The 19,600-nt window shown below is 36.9% G+C and overlaps 2 protein-coding genes across 4 annotated transcripts; both read right to left on the bottom strand.

Annotated features, from left to right (window-relative positions):
• Positions 1 to 10,699: 10,699 nt before the first annotated feature.
• LOC147524749 (protein FAR1-RELATED SEQUENCE 5-like) lies at positions 10,700 to 11,533 on the bottom strand. The gene is made up of 2 exons (XM_086576238.1): positions 11,150 to 11,533; positions 10,700 to 11,032 (listed from the first exon to the last, which is right to left on the bottom strand). Exons 1-2 carry the CDS (start codon positions 11,531 to 11,533, stop codon positions 10,700 to 10,702), a joined length of 717 nt encoding a protein of 238 aa, XP_086432364.1.
• Positions 11,534 to 12,989: 1,456 nt separating this feature from the next.
• Positions 12,990 to 19,125, bottom strand: LOC147524748 (putative methyltransferase PMT14). 3 transcript variants are annotated; one of them, XM_086604195.1, is made up of 7 exons: positions 18,916 to 19,125; positions 17,998 to 18,677; positions 17,124 to 17,334; positions 16,353 to 16,635; positions 15,019 to 15,408; positions 14,494 to 14,571; positions 12,990 to 13,458 (listed from the first exon to the last, which is right to left on the bottom strand). In XM_086604195.1, the coding sequence occupies exons 2-7, from the start codon at positions 18,640 to 18,642 to the stop codon at positions 13,221 to 13,223; spliced, it is 1,845 nt and encodes a 614-aa protein (XP_086460321.1). In that variant the 5' UTR covers positions 18,643 to 18,677; positions 18,916 to 19,125; the 3' UTR covers positions 12,990 to 13,220. The 3 variants fall into 3 exon arrangements, with proteins under 3 accessions (XP_086460321.1, XP_086460328.1, XP_086460323.1); XM_086604202.1 differs by having other exon boundaries at positions 19,039 to 19,113; XM_086604197.1 differs by having other exon boundaries at positions 18,959 to 19,099.
• Between the last annotated feature and the right edge of the window lie 475 nt (positions 19,126 to 19,600).

The following is a 19,600-nucleotide window of genomic DNA, read 5'->3' as shown; positions in this document are numbered from 1 at the left end:
CATCTTTTGGGAGTCTATTTGAATTCTCGGCGAATGGTAAGTGGCCAAGGGAAATGAACAAGAGCAGTGGACTAGTCGCCCCCTCACTGGGAATTGGAAACGGTGTGAGTATCCCCAGGCAAGATAGCCAGGCACTCATCTCAAGTCATTTTGTTCCATTTTCAATGCACCAACAGTGTGTTTCTTTATCTTATCCTGAACCAGAAAAGAGAAAATTCACTTCATTTCTGAGCTTTGATCTTGATTTTCTAAGAATCATGGTGAGAAATTCGGAAATTAAGGATCTCCAATGCCCCTTCCCTCTGGGTGATGGTAATCAGATTGAAGAAAATACGAGATGAAAGCAAAGAAACACATGGAGAAAGGAAAAGATAAATAATGAAACAGTTATCAGGCGCGCTCTTCTAGAAACCTGGGTGAAAAGAGAGAATGCAACGGAAGATGACAAAATCTCGGTGGTGGACTATGGAAAGGATGAGCGAAATTTTAAAAGCATGGCTTTCACAGGTAAAATAGGATCTTTTCAAGAAACAAAGGTAAAAATGGTTACTGTCATCAATCTGCTCACAAGTGATGAGGAGAGTAATAGTGAGACGGAGGAGGACAAAGCGAAGGCAAAAAAGGCTAAAGGGAAGGTAGTGGTGGATGATCCTGATACCTGGATGAATCAAGAGGGGTAGTCTAAGGAGGACAAACCATAGGAGGACTGCAAATCTGATACGTTCCAATGCACTGAGGATTTACCCCAAGCCAAGATTCTTGAAAAGCTAGGAGAAGGTAGTCGGAGAGTGAAAAGTGGGGGACTTTTACTATGGCTATTCCTCAACAGCCGCCTCTGTTTTAATGATGGCCTGGAATTGTCGTGGGATTGGCACCAACATGGCGGTTCGATCTTTAGAGGGCCACATCCGAGAACACGAGCCAGATGTTATATGTTTAGCGGAAACAAAGATGGGTAGTAAAAGGATTGTAGCTATAGGGAAGATGATTAAATATGGGATAAGCTTTTGTGTGGATACTGATGGTAGTAAAGGGGGCATGGCAATTTTTTGGAAGGAGGACTGCGATATTGAAATTTTGGGAGGCACTGATAAGCACCCAAAACTGTAATATTAACCCCATTAAGACATATAAATTTGGTTAATTATGTGTTTAATAATCATGAAATAAGTATATTTTCATACTTTTGCAAGTCTTCGCAGTAAACATGAAAATATTGGTTAAACCTGCGGGGAATGATGTATATATGAATTCTTCCAAATCAGCCATGTGAAGCTAAACAAAGACGGATCAAAGTCGGGGACTCAAACATGACAGAATCGAGTCAGAACGGGACTATGTAAAGAAAAGCGTAAACTTTCAAAGCGCATATCTTGTTAACCTAGACTCCGATTTCGGCAAGTAAACTGCCCAGATGATCCACATGACTAGCTCTACCTTAGGCCAGAAATTACAGAAATCGACGTCCGGACCCACCAATAGACATAGCACATGGACCCACCTTTCAGGCCCACAAGAAGAGATGAGTCATCAATCATGGAGCATGTCAAGACAAAAGTGCCAAATTATTGGTGCAAAGTTGACACCTTGCATGTAATTAATAAGATTAGGTGTTAATAGTAAAAAAAACAATGTGTCACTTTGTTTTAATGTGGTGGATAAAAGTGAATTAAATGTGTGTGTGTTTTCACGTGGGATGAGGGGGAGAATTCTAAAAGGAAGGAAAAAAAAACAAGGGGGGATGCACTCCATTTACTCTCTTGACTTCTTTCCTTTATCATTCATTATTTTTTTGGTTCTTTAGTTTTAGTTTTAGTTTTTAGTTTTTATTAAAAAGCTTGTAATAGTTTTAATGGTAGAAACTTTTGTTCTTCTTCTTCTAAATAAAATCTAATTTTCTTAAGGTAAGTAATTTCTTCTTTAGTTTCTTCTTCTTTTTGTTCTCTCTCTCATTTTACATTTCTATTTTGTAACCTTCATTTTAATCCTAAGGATCATGAGCTAAAACCCCCCTTTTGTGGAGGGTTAATGAAGCTCATGTGAGGGATAACCTTTGTAAATTGATTCTAGAAAGTTGTTTAGGAAAAATAACTAGACCTACATCCTATCCCAAATGGTAGTTGGTGTAGAGTCTAGTTAGGAATCAAGGTGATGACTTAAAGATAAGTCATTGCTTTGGTTCCACATGCTAACAATATGATCTTAGAGATGAGTCATATTGTTAGGGACCAAAATAATCTTGTTAGGATTTGTCTATGAGTTCTAGGAAGATTAGGATGCAACAATCTAGAGTCAACAATAGAAGTTGTCTTCACATGAGGAGAATTTACCCTCCACATTCTTCCAATAATTAATTTTCACTTGTTTTAATTGCATGTTTACGTAACTTTAATAATCTAGAAGAAAGCTAAATAGTTTTTAGTATAATTCAATCATAGCTTAAAACTTACTCACTAGTTTCCTAAGGAGCAAAAACAAGTTGTAAGTTGTCCTAGACTTAGGTTGGTTCAAAATCCCTACTCAAAACTATGCACACGAATATCGTGAGTAAGGAAAAATCTTTGTATTCGCACTTTGCCGAATTAGAGAATCAAATCTCTAACATACTCAAAAGGTGAACATCAGGCACAACGAACCAAATTACAGGGATACTAGGGAGGGAGCTGCTGGAGCCATTCTATGGGATGGAGATGGGACGATAGTGGCAAAAGCTTGCAAGGAGTTCAGTGCGGGATCTCCTGAAGAGGTTGAGTACATGGCTACTGAGGTGGGTGCGATGCTGGGAAAGAAAAAAGGGATCAAGTTTGTCAGACTACAAGGAGATTGCCAGCAAGTGATCCTGGGATTACTAAACCCAGAGCAAGCTAACTGGAGGATGCAAGCAGTTGTCAAGGCCACCATCAATGTTCTAGATAGTTGTTCTCCCTGTAACTTCTTTTGGATTCCTAGGAATCTTAATAGCCAAGCCCATGAACTAGCAAAATGGGCAGCAAGGCATTTGGCCATGGAATATGTCCACTGTTCCAAAAATCAGTATAGGCGGTCTCTAAGCGCTAGGTCTTCATTGCGTGTTATCCATCATATGGTCTTCATTTGTTACATGACTAATAGTCAAGTTGATCCTTTGCACGCTCTTTTGGTATTAGAAGAAATCCATTCTCATTCTTATCACCTAGAAGTAGCTTGCTATGGAATGTATCGATAAGAACACTGTCCATCTCATTTGTCCATTGCATTGCCATATCTAATTAATAAGCATACAAGTCGAGTTAAGTGAATCAATATATTCGAATGAAAAATAAATTGGCTTTTGAAATCAAATAGTATATAATCAAATTCATAGTCCAATTGTGGTATGAACAAAGAATATTCATAGCTCATGACTATGAACATTGATTGTTCATAGTAAGTACAATATGGACTATGAACACTCATTGTTCATAGCTACCGAACTATGAACAATCACTGTTCATAGTCCAATTGTGATATGAACAAGAATGTTCATAGCTCATGACTATGAACAATCATTGTTCATAGTTCAATTGTAGTATAAATAAAGAATATTCATAGCTCATGACTATGAACATTTATTGTTCATAGTATGTACAATATGGACTATGAACACTCACTGTTCATAGTCCAATTGTGATATGAACAAAGAATATTCATAGCTCATGACTATGAACAATCATTGTTCATAGTCCAATTCTGGTATGAACAAAGAATATTCATAGCTCATGACTATGAACATTTATTGTTCAAATTATATGCCATTACATGAGATTTCATTGCTTCTCTTTTTCGGATTCCACTATTTTCTTCGAATTTCCTAAGAATCATATGAAACGAAAATTTGAACCAACTAACAAAATCCATATTCAACCAAATACTATATTTTGGAATTATTTATGTTCTGAAGTTACACACTTATCCGAAAAGCTAGGTGCCTAAGTATCATCTAACATAGATCATCATATTTATCCATCACTATCCAAAATGCTATTGTGTAGCTATTGGACTCCACCCTACTAGAAAATTTTCCTAACTTGTACCATTCATTGACGCGTGCAACATTCATTCCTCAAAAGCTCCAAGGAAGCCGCAAAACCTAGCTCACATCATTAACACTCAAAACTCACAAAGCATTATACGTAGTAAAGTATGTCATTAAAAATGCTTCACTAAAAATTAGTATATACAAATAAGGTGTCACTAAAAATGTTTGACATACATGATAGTATGTCATCCGAATAGTCATATCCAAGAAAGTATGTCATAAGTAACACCTTACGAAGGTACTATGTAAACATAGCGTTATATGTGATTATAAATAACATACATAGTATAGTATGTCATGAAAAATATCATAGCGTACAGTCATACATAACAAAGTACATACCCAACGCGGTACGAATGTATTATGTAGAAATAATTGTATATGTGCTTATAAATAACATACATAGCATAGTATGTTATGTTATGCAAAATTTCATAGAGTATAGAGTACGTGATCTACTACCGTACATAAGATTGCATTGTAAAAACATGGATATATGTTATAAAAAATGCCATATAGGCTGTAGTATATATCATACTTTATGGGTGGTCCCATGGTACAATTTAAAACAATTGTTTAAGAAGATATCATATGTCAATAAGAGTTTTATACGTTTGGTAGTATGTCATAAGCATTACAATCATTGATAGATATGACACTATATATATCATACTCGAATGTCATGTCACATTTTATAGCATATGTCAATAAGAGTTTTATACGTTTGGTAGTATATCATAAGCGCTAGAATCACAGATAGATATGACATTATATATGTCATACTCGAATGTTATGTCACTTTTTATAATATATGTCAATAAGAGTTTTATACGTTTGGTAGCATATCATAAGCGCTAGAATCACAGATAGATATGACACTATATTTGTCATACTAGAATGTTATGTTACTGTTTATGACATATTCCTCTGCAACCACTCCAACCTTCTGTTCGGCGCTGTAAGAATGAACATATCCATTTATGAACATATCAATGTCACACTAACTGACATATGTCTGCTGATAGTCTTGTCTCATGGTAAGGGACAACCCCAAAATCCCAACAATAAGAAACAACAGAATATACAATGCTTGTCAATATAACGTATAGAATATTGCTCTATTTCATTGATTAAACCAAAGAAAATAACACCATAGGTACCGCTACAAAATAATTTAGAAGCCAATCTTTAAATCTTCACCATTGTGCGACAAATAGCACATGCTCTACTTGATCTAACTATTTCAAAAATGCTTACAAAAATCTTGTTAGAAGATTAGCAACAACTGCTCTAAAGCTTAGCAGCATTGTTCATATCACAATTGGACTATGAACATTGATTGTTCATAGTACGTATAGTATAGACTATGAACACTCACTCTTCATAGTCCAATTGTGATATGAACAAAGAATGTGCATAGCTCATGACTATGAACAATCATTGTTCATAGTCCAATTGTAGTATGAACAAAGAATATACATAGCTCGTGACTATGAACATTGATTGTTCATAGTACGTACAGTATGGACTATGAACAGTGAGTGTTCATAGCTATCGAACTATGAACAATCACTGTTCATAGCTACTTTCCGGTATGTTTCTGTTCACACTCCCTTTCTCCCCACGCATTACAATCAAGAATTTGTTTCTTAATCTCATTACTGTCATTAGTACTAATCAAGCAAGTCCTCATCCTACGAGGAGGAACCAGCAGGTATATTCGCAATAATTTTAGATCTTCCGAACTCCTAGGATTAAATCAAAAAATTCCAGGTAAATTTTCTTCCATTAACCAACACAGATTTCCCCACCAGCCCTCTGACACGTGTGATATTTCGCAAAATTTCCTTCCCCTGAAATCACTAAAATTTCACTCCTCTCCCTCTCCAGTCTCCACCACGTCACCAAACTTCTCGAACACAAAATTGTCTCACTCCAACTATGCAAACCCCCAGTCCCTTCCCATCAACCACCACCGTCTGTTTAGCCTCCGCCTTCGAACGAAACACCACCACCTAAAAACATCTTTTCATTAAGTTGTTTTCATACTGGAACTAGAAGTTGAAAAAAGCAATAGTTTTTAAAGCTTTATTATTTAATTAAGTAATATATCATTTTGGAAATCATTTTATTTTGGAGCATTCGTACAGCTTTATAAAGCTTTAGTAGAGGTAAGGTGGTTGATTGGTACCTCAGAGAGTTATAAAATCTTTTTATTTCAAGTTTCATATGGCTCAGACAAATCGAAGTGGAAATGGTCTGAACTTTCAAGAAAGAAATCAACGTATCATGCGTAATATGCAGTCTATGTACGAGGTGCTGATTCTTGAGGAATCAAAATATCAGACAAAGGCAGCAAGAGCGGCCCGAGCTGAAGCAGGAGGCAATGTGACTCCTCCCCCAAATGCAGCAATGATCAACTTAGTAGATTAAGAATTAGCTGCTTTGGGCCATGGTAAGGATCAAAATGGTTAGTCCTTTTTCAGTTGTCATTTTGGTTTATGGAGTATGAATAGGATAAATGAACTATCCACAGACTTAGTTGGTAACTTGGTAAACACATGTATTGTTGGCGTCATTTTCTATGTCGTACTACTGTTAGGTATTAAGGTTATCTACTGATCGATTAAGTAAACATGTCTTTTATTTAGAACGAAGGCAAAAGGTGATGAAGAATGTTCAAGTCCCATCAACTAATGCTAAGAGGAATCGGTCAACACAATCAAGCAATTAATCCAATGCTAGAAAACTGCGAAAAATCACTGGAGAGGGTATGGAAGAGGCAATTCATGGCATGAAAACTATTGCAGTTTCTGAGAAGGGTCGTAATATAAAGAAACAAATTACTGGTTCTAGTGTTGAACATACAGAATAAGCAAAGATCATTACTGAATTAGAAAATGTGCCTGACCTAGATAGCATTACTTTCATTAAAGCTTTAAAGCTACTTGATGATGACAAAAAAGCAAGGGTGTTCATGGCGTTAAGGATGGAGAGGCGTAGGGAATGGTTGCTATATCATCTAACCAAAAAATGATTTGGAATGTGGGAACTAAAGTGGTGATCTATTTGTGTTTGTTGCTGAAACTGCATATCTTTTCAGGGGTCATTCGGTGATTTAGTTAGTTTTTTGTCTATAAATTTAGAATGTGGATACTGGATGCTAATGTGATGATCCATTTTGTATATGGTGCTGAAAATGTATATTTTGTTCGAATCATTAGTTGCTTTGGTTGCTTATAAGTCCCATTTAGATTTTAGAATGTGAGGACAATAGTGATGATCCATTTTGTCCATGTTGCTGAAAATGTCAATTTTGTTAAGAATAATTTCATGAGGATTTCATTACTCATTAGGTGCTTTGGTTTTTATGACTATGTAATTATTGGGAGATACTCATGACTTAATGAAGTTAGAATTTATTTTGGATTTGGTACTTCTTGTTGTTATATATGTTCTCTCTCAAAGACCTCAAAGAAACCCTTGAAAAGTTTTCTCTAACTCTCTCACAAAGAAAATGTCATATCTAACTCTCTCACAACGAAAAAGTCATTTTTTCACTCTCTCTCTCTCTTACGGGTCGATGATATATTATATGTATTATCCTGACATACACGATATTATATTGTATGTATCATCCCAGAAATTCTAGTAACAATGGTGCGAACCAAGACATAACAGTGCCCAATAGGATGATACTTTGTGTGTATCGTCTTGACATACCCTTCCACTATGCCATTTTAGCCCATTTCTCAACAAGATGCAATTTGAACTTATCAGACATTATAAATTTCAAATGTGTGGATACCACTAATTGTACATTGACAAAGAAAAAATGAGACGCACACTGATTTCAAATTATATGTCATTACATGAGATTTCATTGCTTCTCTTTTTCGGATTCCACTATTTTCTTCGAATTTCCTAAGAATCATATGAAACGAAAATTTGAACCAACTAACAAAATTCATATTCAACCAAATACTATATTTTGGAATTATTTATGTTCTGAAGTTACACACTTATCCGAAAAGCTAGGTGCCTAAGTATCATCCAAAATAGATCATCATATTTATCCATCACTATCCAAAATGCTATTGTGTAGCTATTAAACTCCACCCTACTAGAAAATTTTCCTAACTCATATTATTCATTGACGTGTGCAACATTCATTCCTCCAAGGCTCCAAGGAAGCCGCAAAATCCTAGCTCACATCATTAACACTCAAAACTCACAAAGCATTATACGTAGTAAAGTATGTCATTAGAAATGCTTCACTAAAAATTAGTATATACAAATAATTGTCTATATCATTATGTTTGACATACATGATAGTATGTCATCCAAATAGTCATATCTAAGAAAGTATGTCATAAGTAACACCTTACGAAGGTACTATGTAAACATAGTGTTATATGTAATTATAAATAACATACATAGTATAGTATGTCATGAAAAATATCATAGCATGCCGCCATACATAACAAAGTACATACCCAATGCGGTACGAATGTATTATGTAGAACTAATTGTATATGTGCTTATAAATAACATACATAGTATAGTATGTTATGCAAAATTTCATAGAGTACAGAGTACGTGATCTACTACCCGGTACATAAGATTGCATTGTAAAAACATGGATATATGTTATAAAAAATGCCATATAGGCTGTAGTATATATCATACTTTATGGGTGGTCCCATGGTACAATGTAAAACAATTGTTTAAGAGGATGTCGTATGTCAATAAGAGTTTTATATATTTGGTAGTATGTCATAAGCGCTACAATCACTGATAGATATGACACTATATATGTCATACTCGAATGTTATGTCACGTTTTATAATATATGTCAATAAGAGTTTTATACATTTGGTAGTATATCATAAGCGCTAGAATCACAGATAGATATGACACTATATATGTCATACTCGAATGTTATGTCACTTTTTATAATATATGTCAATAAGAGTTTTATACGTTTGGTAGCATATCATAAGCGCTAGAATCACAGACATATATGACACTATATTTGTCATACTAGAATATTATGTTACTGTTTATGACATATTCCTCTGCAACCGCTCCAACCTTCTATTCAGCGCTGTAAGAACGAACATATCCATTTATGAACATATCAATGTCACACTAACTGACATATGTCTGCCGATGGTCTTGTCTCATGGTGAGGGACAACCCCAACATCCCAACAATAAGAAACAACATAATATACAATGCTTGTCAATATAGCGTATAGAATATTGCTCTATTTCATTAATTAAACCAAAGAAAATAACACCATAAATACCGCTACAAAATAATTTAGAAGCCAATCTTTAAATCTTTACCATTGTGCAACAAATAGCACATGCTCCACTTGATCTAACTATTACAAAAATGCTTACTAAAATCTTGTTAGAAGATTAGCAACAACTGCTCTAAAGCTTAGTATCATTGTACTCCTCTTTCCTAACGTCAACTATCCGTAATACGGAAAAAGACTCTCCCATCGCCATTATAAAACTTTCTAATATTGAATTTCTCTGAAACCTTGCTCCCAACCTCATCCACGGGAAACGCTATAAGTTTAACAAGAGAAAAATAGTCACTCTAATGGTACAATCTAAGTTTAGTTTACTCCCTAGTAGAAAAATTACGTCGGTAAAAATTGTGTCATACCTTCCAAATCTTGACACCTACACTTTGTGTGCTCCGTAGATCGACACTTGCTACATTGTTTGGCCTTTCGAGATCCTCCTGCTTTATTACCAACTTCTACTACGCCCCATCAAACAAGCAACATTACTTTGAACCCCATGAAAATAACAAACAAAAAACATTTTCTTGCGTTTATAAAAAGAAGATAACGCACAAAATTATCACTTACATCCAGTATCTCTGTTTAACCCATCATCATCCTCACTCACATCGGCAACTCCTGCAGCACGCTTGACATAGTTGTGCTTAGCACTTGGACATGTAAAACAGTGCACCACAAGAAAGATATTGACGAATACAAATCAGAATCAACAAACTTTCGTAACTATTTAATGTTAACAGACAAGTGAGAATATGGCAACGGTATAAGAAACTTACCCCCATCCTTTGGATGCAAAAGTGTACATGTGGGCCTTGTGTGCCCCACGATACTACAGTGGCCACACTTAATTTTTCTTGTCTCATTCTGACCTTTCAATCTACTAGATTTATGCGGCCTACCCTTCGATTTTACGTGTGGTAGATCATTAACAAATGGACGATGGGTGGTTTTAGGTGGGGTGAAAGGCATCTCTACCTCGGCGGTGCCTTTAGAAGAGAGAATGACATCCATTGTACCACTTTCTGGTGGAATATAAGGCATTTCAAAGGGAACTTGTGGACTGTCTTCAAAAGCTCTAAAAAAAGACGATAATATGGATTTAAAAGCTTCACTATTTTTGGCTATTTGAGAGGCCCACAAACATATCTTCTTGCATTTCCCTGCGAAGAGAAACTTGGATCGTTATTTGGAACGACAGATTTCGCAACTCGTGTCCATCTCCTTAAAAAATAGCTCTGGGGCATTTCAAGAAGGTCCTCGTGTTTGTAAACTGAAATGATATATCTACATGGAAATCCAAACGACTGAAATAGCCCACATTAACATCTAGCATCCTGCTCTAAAAGGTTGTATTCCACACTCGTCTTTTTTTGCCTGTTTAGATGACGACTGATGGTGTATACACGAATATTGTCACCCACATCACGTTTATCTTCTGCAGTGTACATCGTTTTCTCCCGTAACTGCTTCATTAAAGCAAGAAAAGCAACTCGAGTATAGACGAATTTTGCTTGCTTTGCATATTCAATCAAGTGCCTACCAATGAAAGGCTTCGTTGTTGCAGTCTTTACCTCTTCTTCGTGCTCTCGGTGACGGATATTTGCAACTGCCAATTCCATTTTCCCAAATAGCTCAAACAGCCGCATCCCGGGCTTAACATGATGTCGTATAACAGAGTTAATAGAATCGCAACGTTAGTTGCTTCTGCAACCGCCAAAGAACTCACCATGAAGATACGATTCTGCCCACCTCGCCCGTTTCTTCTGTACCTTCATCACCCATGTGTTATGACTAACTTCATATTTTTCCACTAGATGTCTCCACCTTTCTTCAAACTCTCCCCGAGAACGTTTCATAAACATAATAGAGCTGAACTCTGTTGCAAATCCAAGGATTTTAACATTGGTGATGCAATTTTTCAATACGTGCCAAGAGCACAGCCGGTGTTTCAAATCTGAAAGAATAGATTTCAAAGTTTTACGAATCGCTAGGTCACCATCAGTAATGACTGATTTAGGGTGTTCACCACACATTGCGTCAATAAATGATTTCAATGCCCACTTATAAGTGTCGTCGCACTCACTTATAATCAAAGCAAAACCAACAACTATAGTCTGTAGGTGGTTGTTGATTCCAGCAAACACAACGATCATATCGGCATCTGGTACTGATTGCTCTTGTACGTTGAATCAAACAACAACACATCACCAAAGCTACCGTACATAATCCAGGCGGGAGGTGGAATCCGCCCAAAACTGCCCAGCCTTATAATGAAATAAAGGATCTAACTTCACCTTGTCCTCCAAGTTGGCAAGCAGTGTGTTGGCGTCGTCATCAATACAGCGACTTCTCCTCTCTTTTCCCATTTTGTTATACAAGTCTTTTTTCGTAAAACCAATATTAAGGAAACCTCCAGCTATATGTGCAAAGTGACCCATCACTTGGCATTTACGAACACCGACATCATTTAGGCACGTAGCAAATTTCAACACTTCTCGACTCACATTTCTATGTGACCGAAGAAACAATTAACTCGGATGCGGTACAAGTGAATGTGTGTTCCCCAATAAACTCTTTCACAGTCCACAACTTTGCTTCAGAATCAAAAACAACAACAATGCGGGCTTTACAATTGAACTTAGTGACCTGTTTGGGTGTTCTTTTGGGTGTCATCGATTGGAGTTTATATGCATGTCGTTCACCTGAACACACAAATCTCCGCTTAATAGCAACTCCATTTGGATAAATTCTATAAACATCCTTACAAACACCGAAGCCGACTAATTTGGCATACTCATTATAAATAGTATAGGCCTCGTCCGAGGTCTTGAACTGCATAGATAAAAATGTTATTTTGTCTTCTATATAAACCCTATATATATCAGAATCTTCAGCATCGTTATCACTACTGTCAATATTTTCATTCTCTATTATGGAAATAGTTGATTCCACATCCACATAATCACTTTCATCATGCACAAAACTTTCGAAACATAGACTTCTAAGAAACTCTTCTTCATCGAGCCTTATTTGATTCGTCATAGGAGCGCCTATTTAAATAAAGAAAACTTTTTTAGTACAAACGACCTAAATATGAAAAATTCTAATGTACCTTAAAGAGAAGAGGAAAGATTAAATCGACTTTAATGATTGGATGATAAACTAACCTCAGTGTTCGAATGTATTCAAGCCGTTTAGTGTTGTTGGTTGCTGTCACTATTTTTTGCTCTACTTCCTTGCTGTAAACTTTACAGAGTGAAAGAAGTAAATGATTGACTATGAATTTAAGAAGAGGTGAAAGGGGTGAAAATTTGGGCGGGCAATTTAATTAAGAAGAATAGAAAATACGAGGAATTGGGGACGAAAGAAAATATGTGAAATGCCAACACTACTACTAGGTAGGCACTTTGGCTACCGGTTACGGATTGGAAAATATGTGGTCAGGAATCGTGCATAGCCACACATCACACGCACTGAAGAAGCCCTCTAACAACAATAGTGCATGAGGTCAATACATTTTTAAACAACACAATTCATCGCTTTCGGCTGTCCATCTATATAAAACTCCCGAATCTGAACTAATAAGGAAGAATTGAAACATTATTAGGCTTTCTGTAAATTCATCCTCATTTTTAGATGGCAATGTTTATACAATTATCTCCAACTATAAATATTCTCTGGCAACTCGGCTACTACAACAACAACAACAATAGGTTAATAATAAATTACATATACAATATAGCTTAGGGAGCTAATGCTGGACTGACCCTAAGTGTGAAACAATGTGCTTCTCCATTTCTTGCTCTAGATTTACATTTTCACCATGGAAGATGAGATGGTTCATTCATCACTGGACGTGCTGTTGCCTTTACCACCAACCCAGTATTGCTTTACAGCCACTAATATCTTTTCAGGTACTAGTGGACCATCTTCGTGATCTAGCATTCTAGTGTCCCATCTCATGCCTTTTACCACCTTCCTCACCTTGTTCAGGACATCAACATCATCCCGAAAGACGACCGCCCCTTCAGGTCGTAAGATCCTGTCCATCTCCAGAAGGATGTTCTCCAACTTACATCTGTCAATTGTTTATGCATTAGTGTGCTATTTTTTTCCTGGTGGGTAAGTTCAAACCATGTAAAGCTTCCTATATTTCTTTTCATACTTGAAACACAAAAAATGCACGAAGAATTCAACACTAATCCACATTTTAAGAAAAGACCAATGTCAATCCAAAACAAAAAAAAACTTTTGCAGGACTCAAGATCAGGCACTACTATGCGTAAAACATCTGAACAACATAAAAAAAAACGACAAAGACAGTCTACCATGAAACACCCATGTTCAAACTTGGCCATTTATAATTCTGGAGCTACAATCAATAATGAACTGAGCGGAGCTACAGATATTACATAATTTCTAAATTAAAAGTTCACGCATATATACCACCAATCCTAACCAGAAAGCACAACTACACAAGAGTTGTGAAGCAATGACAATGAAAAAAGGCACGATTATGAACCAGGAACTAATCAGTCTGAAAGTGTCTGAATTAGAGTCAAAGAGAGCAGACACATTGTAGAAAAACACAACTTAATTGTGCGCAGCTTTTCTCTGGTCTCTTGATCAAAATAAAGTCATAAACATAAGACAGTTACTCAACAAGAAAATAAGGATATAAAACCATATTACTCCATGCTTAATATCATTCGGTAGAAGTAGAAAACCACTTTTGGATGCCACGCTTACATCAAATCGTGGGCCCTTCCCCTAAAAATAGTATGCTCATTGTATAGTGACCATCCAGAAGGGATATACTTTCCACAATGGAGGTGAGACTAGATCATTACAACCGTCATGTGAAGACAGACTGAAACCATGGACCATGACTAAATCATTGCAAACCCCATATCATCAAAAATCTAATAATAACAAATTTTCGTAGGATCTATATAGTAGATGCGAGGGTTCATTATTCTTTGCATCCAACGTTTTCAGATCCAACTGTTTCGATATTATTAATCATAATTTGAGTTGTTTCAATGTTATAAACAAGCCAAGAGTTAACAGTTTATGATACTGAAAGAAAGGGTCAAAGGTTAAAGGATCTTACTTCTTCTGGTACAAGCTGAATACACCACTAGCATGAAGGAGATCATAGGTCCTTGGGTATGTCGAGAAGGCTTCACACCTGAAATAAGACATCACGTGTTTCACAGAGATTCTTGGAACGAGGTCAATAATGATATATCCATGCCTATGGCTAACATTTTGTTGGGTTTTGACAGAGCCAAACAGTTCTTTTAAGGGTCTGTTCACCAAATAGCAAACATAAGCAAAGAATCCCATTTTCTTGTCGGTTTAAGATCAGTTGGGAAACGAAACACCGTACTTCCAATGCTTAACAATGACATGCACATGGTTATTTTGTTGGTAGATACAGGAACGAATGCAGGACATTGTCATACTTTTCCGTGTAATACACGACATGTGTCTGAATCGTTTGACATTTGAGGTATGAGACTTGACCAATATAATCTAATGAGGTACAACGCACTACCACTCATAATATACTCCAATTAAGCCTATTAATTACTTGAACTAAACAGAACAGAGGAAAAGAACTGGGAGAACGTACCAGTCATGGTATATTCCAATTAAGCCTCTCTCATAAATAACACCTAACGTATTTTTTTCAGCAATACTGGGAACAACATTCATAACCCATGATTTTGGCGACTCAAGTGCTGCTGCAAAGCCTCCAAGGCCTGCATTCATATCCATCATGTTCCGATATCTCCCGGATCCAATTAATTTATTGATTCTTTTATAAGCATTGACATGTTTTTTCCACAGTCTATTGTCCTCTTGATAAGATTCCACCATGATTCCAGGAATAAGTCCCTTAGCTACTCTGGGAGGGACAGCAAAAAGCCTAGATGGAAACTTCTTCAATTTTCCTCCAGCAACTTCAGTTGGACTGGTACCTTCCGGGTACGGGGTTACACATGTGTTCATTCTTTTGTACCTAAGCAAAACAAAGTAAATGTACATTGGATTACAACTATGACAAAATAACATCTTTATATCAGAGAAAATAGATAAGACACCCTAGAGTGAAGCTCCTTGTATATGCAACAGATCAGGAAACAAAATAAAGATCTAATTAATAATCAAATGTTTAAGATATATGTCTTCCAAGATTATAAACCAAATAGGAAAGAATAAATATAATGAATAGACACCGATAAAGTTCATCTATTATTCACGTCTAAAAGAAGCCTGACCTGGTTTTGTCCAGGTATAGGTTCATTTCAGGTAGTGGAAAGCAGGACTTATCAGTGCCCCTATATATTGATTGACAAGTCCAGAAAAATTCGTATTGGAAAGGGGATAAACTTAGGTAAACTAGACAGAGTCACCCCCCACCCCCCCGCAAAAAAAATAAGAAAAACACTTTCCAAGGCGCACTAACACCCTGCCACCAAACGTTGGGGAGCTTTCTTTAAGCGATTTACCTCATTACCCCTCATCAACAATGTCTGTATACTACTATACTTAAATCACAAAACACCCAACGGTATTTTGTATCAAGATAACTTGTCATTAATGTGAGAGATGTCATGTATACATCTTGGACACTTGTAACTTCCTATTCCCATTGTACTCATAATAATTAAGCTTTTCTTATTTGTTTTGTCAAAGAAAGGACTGCATCAACTGAATATTCCACAGGGATTTCAAATTATTTCCTATTAAGTATAACTGTATAAGCACCGCATCTGATACTAGCATCTTGACCTGGGTAGCTGGAGATGCACCAGATTATCACCTACCTGGAACTCTTCAGGATATACGCTCCTAGTAGCATAGTACGAAATTTTCCAGACTCTGGGATGAAAACAAGCACCAAACAGAAAACAGAACAAGTGCAAATAAAATTCTTCATAAAGCAAATCCATGAAAACTCACCAAACATCATCAGTGTCACCTGCCTCACAGAAATTGACAGATTTCCTGTGGCACGAATTAGTGTTATCCTTCTTTCTCCAGATGGCAATATCTCCTTTCTCATATTTTTTTTCCCAACAAAGCTGTTCAGCCAACTTTTCAATTGCATTTTGCTCCTCCTGAAGGTCCTCCTTAGACCGCTTCCAGGTCTGGTAGTAGGTCTTCCAATTGATTGGAGGACCAGAAAGAATCCAGTACCCACCAGGTCTCAGAACTCTGTCTACTTCCATCAGGTATGTCCCATCTGCATATGAAGTTTGAGTACGGAAAAGGAGTTAAGTTCCAAAAATTTGGTTCAAGCCTTCTTCTTTCACCTTTTGTTGGAAAGTTCAAATATAAGGAATTCCATGTTGAAGACCACAATTTTTTAATGTCACCTCCATTTTATTAATTAAAATTTGTATATTAAATTATAAAACAATGAGACCTGTACATTTGCATTAAGTAGGATGACAAAATATAATATTGTTCTTTCACTGTATCTTTTGCCTTTTAACCTTCTTGTTCTAACCCTTTTCTTTCTCTCTTGGTTTCTTGCCAATAAATCCTAAAACCACTAACACTTAGTGAGAAAGAAAATTCTTCCCTGAGGTACTTGTCATAAAACTTGATGTTTGAGCTCTTAATTCTTATAATTGTTCACCACTTTCTAGTGAAGTGGCTAAGATGAAAATTACCTAATATATGCATCTTCAATTTCCATGTAGACAACAAGTGGGAGGTATTCCTTACCGTTTGAAGTCCAAGGTATTAAACACCGAGAACACTGAGCCATATCGAAAGCCCTTGATGGATATGGAAGGTGAATGGATCCAAGCACACCGATAACAGCAGGTACTCCCCTTTCCAAAGAAAACTGCACCTGTGATTCATGATTGTCCCTAGGTGCAAACGACATAGCCAATACATTTCTCTTCAACAGGTAGGCCCCCCAACTCGCAACCTATATCATGCTTCTGGCAGTCAGTCCACTAATCATGGAAAGTCAGAGATGACCAAATTAAAATTAAAATAGTATGTGCCAAGAAAAATGCACCAACTCAAACCCCAAATAGTATCAATTATTAAGTTCTGGACATTACTATGAACGAGTTAAACAACAAAACTGACGAAGAGCCTGAGCATGGTATGTGATGTTACTTTCATGACCATCCTACACATTTTGGAAGATCAGGACCATCAATTTAGTCTTTTGAACACCTTCACTAATTGCATATTTTGGAATCCTTGCTCTCAAACAGAGCCCATCTGACTTGCACACTGAGTCAGGTGAGCGTCAACAGAGCTTCAATAACAAAACCAACTAACATAAAGAGTAATTGAACAAAAAGAGAGTGGACTATTTTTGTGAAGTCTCGTGAAACAGGTTGTTCAATTCAGCAGTCCAAGATACTAGGATAGTAGGATGCTACTGAATAGAGTTCTAGTCCTTTGACATTTCAGCCAATTTGAGACATTATGGCTAAAATCTAGAGCAGGTAACACCCATAATAAGTCAGGTTCAATGGAAGTCAGAAAGGAAGCTAGGCCGTCGATTAGAAAAAACCAAGTAGTTGAGACAATTACAACAAAGGATAAAGATGAAAATGAATGACTGCGTGCATACCCCACAGCCAGTATCTAGTGCAGTTCTGACAGTGCCATCTGCAATCGGGATTACTGATGCAAGTTCATCTATATATGCATCTGCCCCATGAGGGAACATTGTCCCCCCGCCTGGAAATTTGAAGACATTTCCCTGAAACTGCACCCAATTTTGTACAGCCTTCTCAACGGTCAGACTCTTGTGAGGAACATTGGCATAGTGTACATAGTCACGACTCTTTGGCCAAGGAAATGGAGTTATGTATCCTTTAGGTGCTGGTATAAGACAACGCAATAGTTCATCATCTGCAGGACAATGTCTTTCTCTGTAGATCATATTTTCTCTTGGGAACTTCATTGCTCGATCTTGATCCTGGCAAGGGGTATAATCTGTGTATCGATCACCACATGGCTCAAAGACTTTAGCTTGTGGTTGTGAAGGGTCAGTAATCTCAGTCTCATCATTGTGATGGGTCTCGAAACTCAAATTGGACAAAATACTGCAATCTGATTGTTTGGTGATTTCCAAGGCTATGCTATCTCCCTTTCCAAAACCACTCTTCTGCCATGCTCCCAGTATATAGAAGAAACAGCAGAGACCAAGCACAACAAATATAGACACTGAGCTACGAGTTCTACTGCCTGCTGAGTTCAGTTTTGAGCCCATGATACACTTTCAAGTGTTCCCAGCGGCGCGGCGTCCTGTTATTTGCAATAAAGTAATTATTTTCTGAAAGAAAACTATATTAAAAAAGACAACAATAAGTTTGTGGAGAAAGTATGAGATCCAATTTATAATTCCATTCTACAATTATCGAAACTTTCATTGAGCGAGCTAGAAAAACAAAGAACGCAGTAAAAGACAGGTGAAGGAAATGAGATCTACACTAGCTACTACTACTACGTAAGTAGAGACTCAAACATTTATTATTAATATTACCTTACTTAGAACTAGTACGTTGCAGTACGTGTGTACTACTTACTATATATATGTATATGTTGCTGGATCTTGATCTGAATGGAGTGAGAGTGGGAGTGAAAGATTATATTATTATTATTATACCGTTTTCAGTTTAGTAACAATAACAACCGACAAACGTCGAAACACCACTTCTTCAGCAGTAGCAATAAGACATTCGGAATGAAATATATTAGTTTTTTGTACTTAAATTCCTTTTATACTGTCGGCAGATTACTATGGGCCAAAAACTTTGCTTTGGGCTTGGGTTTGGACTGGTTAAACTATAATAAGTGCATGCACTGTTCTAAAAATCGGCCTAGGCGCTGGCTAGGCGCTAGGCGGTGCCCAGGCGACTCGCCTAAGGCTATAATCGGTGGGCAAGTCGGTTACCCGACTAGGCGGTCCAGGCAGGGGCTAATCAGTCTAGTCGAGCCCATATTTGTTTTTTTTTTTTAAACCCAAGAAGGCAAGGCCCAATAGGACTTATAACAAATTACTCAAATTAGTGAAATTACAGATCAAAGGCCGTATTCTTTACCGAAAAAAAAACCCCCGTATTCAACTTCGTTCAGTAGCAGCTCGTCCAACTTCATTCCAACTTCGCTCCAACTTCGTTCAGCAGTAGCTCGTGTTGTCTCCCAACTTCCAAGATAAGGTATTAACT

The sequence above is a fragment of the Coptis chinensis genome, chromosome 1 (genome assembly GCF_015680905.1).
Source record: "Coptis chinensis isolate HL-2020 chromosome 1, ASM1568090v1, whole genome shotgun sequence".
NCBI classification, from domain to species: Eukaryota; Viridiplantae; Streptophyta; class Magnoliopsida; order Ranunculales; family Ranunculaceae; genus Coptis; species Coptis chinensis.
Note: the sequence above shows the minus strand (reverse complement) of the source record. Positions and strands in the feature narration are given on the sequence as shown.

Coding starts and splice junctions, on each gene's coding strand:
- LOC147524749 (XM_086576238.1), bottom strand. CDS start 11,533: ATGATCGTTGTGTTTGCTGGAATCAACAACCACCTACAGACTATAGTT. Junction 11,033..11,149: donor ATAACACATGGGTGATGAAG/GTACAGAAGAAA, acceptor CATCATGTTAAG/CCCGGGATGCGGCTGTTTGA.
- LOC147524748 (XM_086604195.1), bottom strand. CDS start 18,642: ATGGGCTCAAAACTGAACTCAGCAGGCAGTAGAACTCGTAGCTCAGTG. Junction 15,409..16,352: donor GGTGACACTGATGATGTTTG/GTGAGTTTTCAT, acceptor TGTTTTGCTTAG/GTACAAAAGAATGAACACAT. Junction 14,572..15,018: donor ATTGGAATATACCATGACTG/GTACGTTCTCCC, acceptor GTCTTATTTCAG/GTGTGAAGCCTTCTCGACAT.